The sequence below is a fragment of the Centroberyx affinis genome, unplaced genomic scaffold, assembly GCF_046629955.1.
Source record: "Centroberyx affinis isolate AG114_WGS23_722 - 3 ecotype Tasmania unplaced genomic scaffold, CSIRO-AGI_Caff_v1 ptg004926l_1, whole genome shotgun sequence".
Lineage (NCBI taxonomy): Eukaryota > Metazoa > Chordata > Actinopteri > Beryciformes > Berycidae > Centroberyx > Centroberyx affinis.
Genome location: NW_027282420.1, coordinates 1 through 8,346, shown reverse-complemented (window position 1 = coordinate 8,346; position 8,346 = coordinate 1). Strand labels below are relative to the sequence as shown.

General features: G+C 45.7%; 1 protein-coding gene across 1 annotated transcript; it reads left to right on the top strand.

Moving 5' to 3' along the window:
- The first annotated feature begins 467 nt into the window (after nucleotides 1-467).
- LOC139666294 (forkhead box protein K2-like) lies at nucleotides 468-7,906 on the top strand. The gene is given in 11 exon segments (XM_071545467.1): nucleotides 468-897; nucleotides 2,458-2,652; nucleotides 2,766-2,907; nucleotides 3,367-3,513; nucleotides 4,322-4,515; nucleotides 4,695-4,897; nucleotides 5,218-5,433; nucleotides 5,436-5,480; nucleotides 6,340-6,534; nucleotides 7,138-7,177; nucleotides 7,179-7,906. Coding segments are annotated over 11 exon segments (1,854 nt in total). The 5' UTR covers nucleotides 468-601; the 3' UTR covers nucleotides 7,360-7,906.
- Nucleotides 7,907-8,346: the final 440 nt, after the last annotated feature.

Below are 8,346 nucleotides of genomic sequence, written 5' to 3'. Positions count from 1 at the left end.
TGAAAATCGACAGTTTTTTTGTATTTGTGTATTGAGATTTTTGACGTGTCATTCTTCACCTGGGCACAGTTTAGTTTTCGTAGCTTTCAGGAAACAAAAAAATATATTATTTCCAGGCAGGCTGGCATAAATGTCCACCCATACACATATGACTTTAGTTTGAGTACATAACAAACTCCCCTCCAGGAAATCACATCACCACATTTTATAACTCTCCATCCATCTGCGTGTCAGCCTGCAGTGCAACCAACCACTATTTTCTACGGGCTATTTATATTGTTGTTGTCATTGGTAAACACCACACATATGCCTACCCCGACCTGCTTTTCATTGGTTGGACGCGGTGCCTGTCATAGCATTTCCGCCCGTTTGGCCGCTTTTGATTGGCTGATGCCCCTTCTTTTTCCTCTTCGTCGCGGCGGTGGGTCGGAGCCGCTGTGTCCCCGGTCTGGCACGTTCCTAGTCAAATTCTCCACCGTTTAAATTTGGATCCCCCGTTTTCAAAATACTAAAAATATTAATCCCCTCTTAAATTCACTGCAACCGCTTCCACGTTTGCGCATAACACACACATCTAAATCTCAACCAGCTCCCCTAGAAGATGGCGGTGGTAAGCGGGATGTCGGGGTCGGCGGTAGCCCGGCTGGAGGGCCGAGAATTCGAGTATCTGATGAAGAAAAGGTCGGTGACCATCGGCCGGAACTCTTCGCAGGGCTCGGTGGACGTCAGCATGGGACACTCCAGCTTCATCTCCCGGCGGCACCTCGAAATTTTCACCGCGGGAGAAGACGGCACCGGCAGCGGGGACTTCTATCTCCGATGCCTCGGGAAAAACGGGGTGTTTGTAGATGGGGTGTTCCAGAGACGAGGGGCTCCACCTCTCCAGCTTCCACGAATGTAAGATGGATATGTTCAGTTTGCTGTTCATTGGTTGTACTAAAAAAAACCCTGCAGATTTGGGGTTCATCTTTTGTTATTGTTTTGTTGCCCAGATGCACGTGTTGTGTCAAGCAGCACCTAGCCTCCATACGTTCCGTTCTCTTGCATGGTGAGAACGTCACGCCAAACTCCATCCAAAAATCTGGCAATGAATTTTTTATGTGCCCTTGCTTGTCGCCAAACGATACACACCTCGTAGAACCTGGCTCGTGACCTTTTCTGAGTCATTAAGGCATCCTGGTATATTCGGCATACATATTATCCACCAAGCAGCTCTTATTTCAATACAGTATCTGCTTTTAGAAACGGTTTGCTACCGCCCAGCACGATGTATTTATGTAGAAGATTATGTGAATAACGTAAACCAGTTATAAAAGTTGAAATTCTATTTAGATGGGAGATTCCAGGCGCATTTTGGTGTATGCAGAATTAAATAATGACTCCTATCAATTCAGAAACAGTCTTAACTCACGTTCTGAAGGGTTTGTGTATTTGCCTTTAAGCAAGAAACCTTAAACTGTCCGATTTTTGAATGGAAGTCGGCGTAGTGATTTTTCAATACGAGAGAACGGCATGCACCGGGGCTAACAACACCCGGCTGCCTCTGTCCCACCTAACATGCTAGCAGCAGAAGCTAACACTAGCTATTGAAGTCGGGTTTGCATGAGTAACCTGCTGCAACGCAGTCTGCAGTATTATGTAGTTTGAGAAGAGACTCTAGTGACAAATTATTGTCCTATTCTTGGTACTACACAAATTTACTCATGACATGCTGTTGCGGCAGCTAGGAAGCTAACGTTAGTGCAGTAGATCATTTGCTCTGGCTCAATGTCAACTTGGCCTCATGTTCCCCGTCGGTATGTTTACACTGCCCTGCTTGTTTGTCAGTTTTAGCCAGTGTTTTATTTCTCTCCGCTGTAACACCGTAGAGCTCAGATAAAGCAGTCTGAATTCAATGTATTAACCGGCAGTATCTTATTTGACATTTTTTTTTACATTTAAAGTGTACCAATGTGCCAGTCATGTACATTGGATACTTTGAGTATTTTCAATCAGATTTGCCACCAAGCAGTGCTAGTAATTCAATTTAGGCATTGAATGCGCCTGTCAGCAAACTGGTCCAAATATACCCCATTAATAATAAATTAGACATGGTTACATAATGGTCATGGTGGGCATCCATATTTAAACCCTGTACAGCTGAACCTCAATGCCCCTCACTTGGCTTCAATTAGACCTTGGCCTGCTTGTTGCAGGGCAAGAGGGTATAGAAGCAAAACAGCTTGTGTTTTCCTCTCTGCAGTGATATTTGTAATACGAATGCAGTGTGGTTCTCACCGATTCAACCCATTATGTACAGTATCACTTAACTGCCGTTTGTAGGAGTATGCATGCAAATGTAAACAAATCTGAACACTGATTTTAAATGGAAATGCATCAACCTCAAAAGTTAACCAGATACCCTATGGGCTTGGTTCACTAACACATTTTGTATTTGTGCTTGTCCTCCCTTCTTAGGTGTTGTTTCCGGTTCCCCAGCACAAGTATAAAGATCACGTTCACAGCCCTGTCCAATGACAAGAAGGAGCGTAGGAACGTGCCGGAATCACCGGTCAAGCCCGTCCAGCCCCAGATTTCACCACTGACCATCAACATTCCTGACAACATCGCCCACCTCATGAGCCCCCTGCCTTCACCTACTGGCACCATCAGGTGAGACCGGGGCAGATACTGTTTCCCAAGTTCTATAATTGCCTTGTTTATCTACTTGATCCTTCACTGTACAGAACGCAACCCTCACAGATGGTTGTTTATCTCACACACAGTGCGGCAAACTCCTGTCCATCAAGTCCACGGGGGGCGGGACTCTCCAGCTACAGGATGGGCCGTGTTCTGACCTCTGACCTTATAGGGGACAACTCCCAATCAGAAAACGACAAGGAGGCCTCAGGTGAAGACAGCCCAAAGGTGAGAGTGGGGCAGAGAAGCAGAACTTAGCAAAATCAAGATGAATATTGCTTGTGTATTTTCTTGATTTTAAAATGGATTGGAGAAGGATATCCAAACGGGGAGGGGGGGTGTCGTCTGTGTGTGTGCATGATCAAGGCGGGAGACTTAATAGATTCAATCCAGGATTGGTCTTGATGTAGTTCTATTCTTAATATGGTATCTGAGCACTGTGAACATCCTTGGTTACTCATTGAAGTCTAAAAATTGCCCAACGCTCACAAAAACATAGACTTTGGAGTACAGAACCTTGTTGAACTTTAAGTGTATGTGAGAGAGAAAGAGAGAGAGAGATAGAGAGAGAGAGAGAGAGTGAGTGAGTGAGTGAGTCAGCTTGCCTGGTGAACATTTCATTAACAAAACCAATTTCTTTGCAAAAGCGCATGAATTAAATATGTCTTTTTCTTCCATTGCCCACAGGATGACTCCAAACCACCGTATTCGTATGCACAGCTAATAGTCCAAGCCATCACCATGGCCCCAGATAAACAGCTAACGCTGAACGGCATATACACTCACATCACCAAGAACTACCCCTACTACAGGACAGCAGATAAAGGCTGGCAGGTCAGTGTCCTCACAGTTTGGTGCCACTCTCTTGAGGCTTTGTCAGTGACTTGCACTATCACATACACATAGCTTTTCTAGGCCTACTGCATGCCTGGCTTTTTCTCTGCTGGTGCAATTCATTTCTAACAAGTAATGGACACCTTAAGATCAATCACATTGTCTCAGCTCATCAATGATTGCCAGAATAGCTTATGATGGGAAGTGCACTTGTAACAGCTACAACTAGCCTAGTATTTACATGTGCTGAATAGATGATCATCATTCACCTTATTTTGACAAGACATTTTAGTCAAATGGCAGCTTTGGTAGAAAGGTTTGGAAGACTGCAAGTCGATATTTCATTATGCATCAGACCAATACCTGTCATTCACATTGAGGATTATTTGTCAGACCAGTCATGTATGTCACTGTAAATGTAAAAGCCTCATTCAAAAAGGCAAGCTGAGAAACAAAGCTAAGAAGATAAGCTGAACTCGCTGCTGCACATTAGAAACTCTCATTGTGAGCTAAGGCTCAGTTTTGACTCTATTTACACTCTGAAAAATATTCTTGCAGTGTTGATTGATTGCTCTTTGTGGCTTGCTTGCACATAAGTAGAGTGATTTTACTATTTTGACAGGCACAGAAGCACAGCACATGAAGCAGAAGACATAGTGTGCAAAAAAAAACCCACTGAAAATGTATTATCTCGACGTACTAGTATCTATATTTTAGAGTACACCTATTATAACACTCCATCATATCAAACACTGGCACATCTTCTGATTCCTCTCTTCCTGTGTTTCCATTTTGTTGGTGTTATTAGAACTCGATCCGCCACAACCTGTCTCTGAATCGGTACTTCATCAAAGTGGCCCGGTCCCAGGAGGAGCCGGGGAAAGGCTCGTTCTGGAGGATCGACCCGTCCTCAGAGGGCAAGCTGATAGAGCAGGCCTTCAGGAAGCGCAGGCCGAGGGGGGTGCCCTGCTTCAGGACCCCCCTGGGACCTCTGTCCTCCAGGTAAAGCTCAGATCCAGATCATGACCACTCTGACTTCATATCAGTAAAATGTATTCCCACACCTCTGTACCAGCAGTGCTTTTGTCTTGCTTTTGAAGCCAGTTTTCTCAGGCTCACTACTGCTGTTTGGTTTTGTAGGGCAGCATGGCAGTTAACTCCATTTCTTTCCCCCATCCCAGGAGTGCTCCAGCCTCTCCCAACCACACAGGGGCACTGTCTGCCCACTCCAGTGGGGTCCAGACCCCAGACAGCCTGTCCAGAGAGGGCTCTCCAGTCCCCATGGAGCCAGAGCCCACCCCACCGCCAGCCCCCACCCCGACTGCTACGGTCCAGCCCAAACTCGCTGTCATCCAAGAGGCCCGCTTTGCACAGAATTCCCCTGGTAAAGCAAATCTACAGCACATCTGCAGTTTATAACAAACATGCTTTAAGTTTTGATTGTCGTTTTGATCGGAGGCATTTAACAGACAGCACATATTGGCATATATGTATGTATGGGATGTTATGTTGCTCCCATATAGTCTCTTGAAGACATAACAGAGGGTTGGTTTTCTGGACTCCAGCTTTGGGGGAATTGCTAATGATTTGTAATGGCCTTGTATTAATTGAACCATCTAAGCTCATAAATATAACATGTTCCATTTTCAGGGTGGATTTTCCCTTTTTCAGTGTAGTGAATACTTTAACTCTCATCTCTGATAGGCTCACCGTTGAACAGCCAGCCAGTATTGATTGCCGTGCAGCGCCAGATGCCTCAGACGACCATGAAGCCTGTGACCTACGCCATGGCAACGCCAGCTATGGTAACAACCGCAGTTAGCTCCGCCCCCGTCATGCAGACGGTGCACGTCGTCCATCAGATCCCAGCGGTCACCATGGCAACCGTTGCCGGACAGCCCGCTACGGTGAAGACGGAACCTCGGAACCTCAGGAGAACGGAGGTGGAGACCACCAGGAGATCAAAGGTTAGACCTGATTCATGTTTAATCAACGACTTTTATCGAGTTCATTTGTCTCTGTTTTGTTTTGAAATGTGACATGCATCAACACATCTGCCTTGAGACTTGTTGGGGCTGGTTCGCCAAACAGCATTGTTCCATTGTGCATCACTGTAGAGCCAGTGGAGAGAGCGGGTTTGTTCATAGAGGCTAATCAAAGCTGAGTATAGTGCCACCAAAGGAGCAGAGTCTAAGATACAAGCTAAATTTTCAATGCACTCTTGTTCTGTTGCTGCAAAATAGCCTACATTCAAGTAGCAACACTAGGATTTGAAGAATCAAGTCTGACTCAGACAAAATAAAACCATGATGCATCAGAGAACCCTATCCCAGACCTAGTATCTGGTTTCCTAACCATCACTGTCTTATTAACACATCTGATTCGCACTGTAGCTAAAGTTATGCAGCTAGAAGTAACTAGTAGTCCTTTGTTAACATTAACAACGGTTGCTTTGCTAAATTAGCTTGCTGGTTAGTTAGCTAGCTAACAAAGCCAAAAACCAATGGTTTGTAGCTTGTTAGCTTGAAAAGAGTCACCTTCTTCTGGAGAAGAGACTAGGGCTAAAGACAAGACGGTTAATTGCGTCACTTGAATTTTGAGACGAGTCACACCTTACTACACCTACTCTTTCATTTTTTTTTCAGGTATCTCTCTTTTTCTAGCCTGGTTGTTCTATATTTTGACATTATGTGCAGTCAATTCTCCACTGGACCTCCATGGTTGCGAGATGTGTGACACAACTGCAAAGCCTCATAGTCACCAGCTGTAATGTTCTTACCGTATGTGAGCATTTCATTTCAAGTATCTCTCTCTCCCTCTCCGTAGTGAAAGTGGAGCAGGTCCCAGGCATCACAGCCGCTTCTATAGGCGGAGCTAGTCGCATCATCCAGACCTCACAGGCTACTCCCCTCACAACGGTTACCATCGTGCAAGCCCCGCTCGGCCAGCACCAGCTTCCAATAAAGACCATCACACAAAATGGGACTCATCTGGTCCCCATCAGTACTGCTGCTAGCACAGGTGAGATCTACACACACACACACACACACACACACACACACACACACACACACACACACACACACACACACACACACACACACACACACACAGCAACTACTGACTCAGGGTATGAGGAGGTTTTGGATAAAGTTGGAAGGTTTTCAAGCCTTTGCAAGTTACCAACTCTATCTAGTAAAAATATTAGTCATCATTTATATAAATCCACAAAAAGCACCTTACAAAGGAGTGAAATAAAACCAAACTGATGAAACAGACAGCAAAAGCATCGCAAGCAAAGGTATGAAATAAAACAGCAAGGCAAAATAATAAAAGTAAACCATAAAACGGAGGTCAAAGACAATTCATAGAAGATCATTACATAAAAGCAAGTGTGTATATATATTTAGAAGTGATTTAAAAGATGATACTGATTGAGCTGCCTATGGTCAATCCAAAGTCTAGAAGCCATGATGGCAAAGAACCAATCACCTCTTGTTTTTAATCTAAACTTTGGAACAGCCAATAGAGACCTCTTGTTTTTTCAGGCTGTGATAACTAAGACAGCATTACATGGACAGCAATGTCAGTAATTCTAACCTGAGTCTTTTTTTTCCCTACCAGCCGTTGCGAACCCCCTCCATCTCCTGGCGGCCCACGCGTCGCTCCGCGTCCCTTCCCACCAAGAGGCAGAACGGAGACCAGCAAGAGCAGCCCGAGTCCAAGAGGGTGAAAACGGAGCAAGAGGAGGGCGAAGCCGCCGTGAACAACAACAACAACACCAACAACAACAGTACGGACAGAGCCGGAGAAGGAGGGGTCAGTGAACAGGTCGGCAACAACTAGCTCCCTGCTCTGGACACTGACCCCCGCTCTCCCATACTCATTGAGCCTAACTAATCTACTATCACACCTTATACACTCTCGGGTCTCCACCTTGCCCTCCCGCCCCCCCCCACCCCCCCGGTTATCATCTACTCCAAGGTGCCAAAAGGAGAAGAGATGTGGAAACGCCTATGGACTACAGAATGTGTGACAACCCCCCTCCCACCCCCACCCCCACCCCCAGGTATAAAAAAGACCGTGAAATATGATGCAAAAACTACAGACCAAAATGTAAAAGCAAAAACGAAAAATCAAAGAAGAAAAGTCGCTGACGAACCGCGACACCCCCCCGACGCCGGAGACTCGGACGACACCCGAAGAGAAAGAAGCACAGGAAAAAGTCTTCACAGCAGTTTTAACAAAAAAGAAAAAGAACAAAAAAAAAAGAAAAAGAGAGAGACTTAAAAAAAACCACAGGTTTCCAGATCAGAAAGGACTTCATAGACCTTAGCCGTGTAGCCAAGCTTAACATCCTCCGCGCCGCCCCCCCCACCCCCCCACTCACCCTCGGTGCACGCCCCGGGACGGCGGGGAGGAAGGCCCACCTGCTGATTGGACAGCTCCGAAACGCGCTCCCCCTCCCCAAAAAGAGGGGGGGGGGAACGGAGCCGACGGCATCATCCCCCCCCCCCCCCCCCCCGGTAGCATTAACAGACAAAGCGCTTACAAAATGTGTGTTGGATAGAAAAAGAAAAACAAAACGTGACATCAACCGTAGTGTATTCCGCAAAGGGAAAAAAGTGTGTGTACGTGTGGACATTCCCATCTTCGGCAGCTAGCCTCCATGTTGACCTACCTAATCCAGTCGTGAGTAGATATGCAGTATTCCGTTGTACATGTGTATCTTTGGATCTTTTTGAGTGTTTCTCCGTTTTTTCCCAAGGCACAGATATCTAGTAATAATTAAGATACTAAAGCTATAAGTGGGGTCTTTAAAAAAAAAAAAAC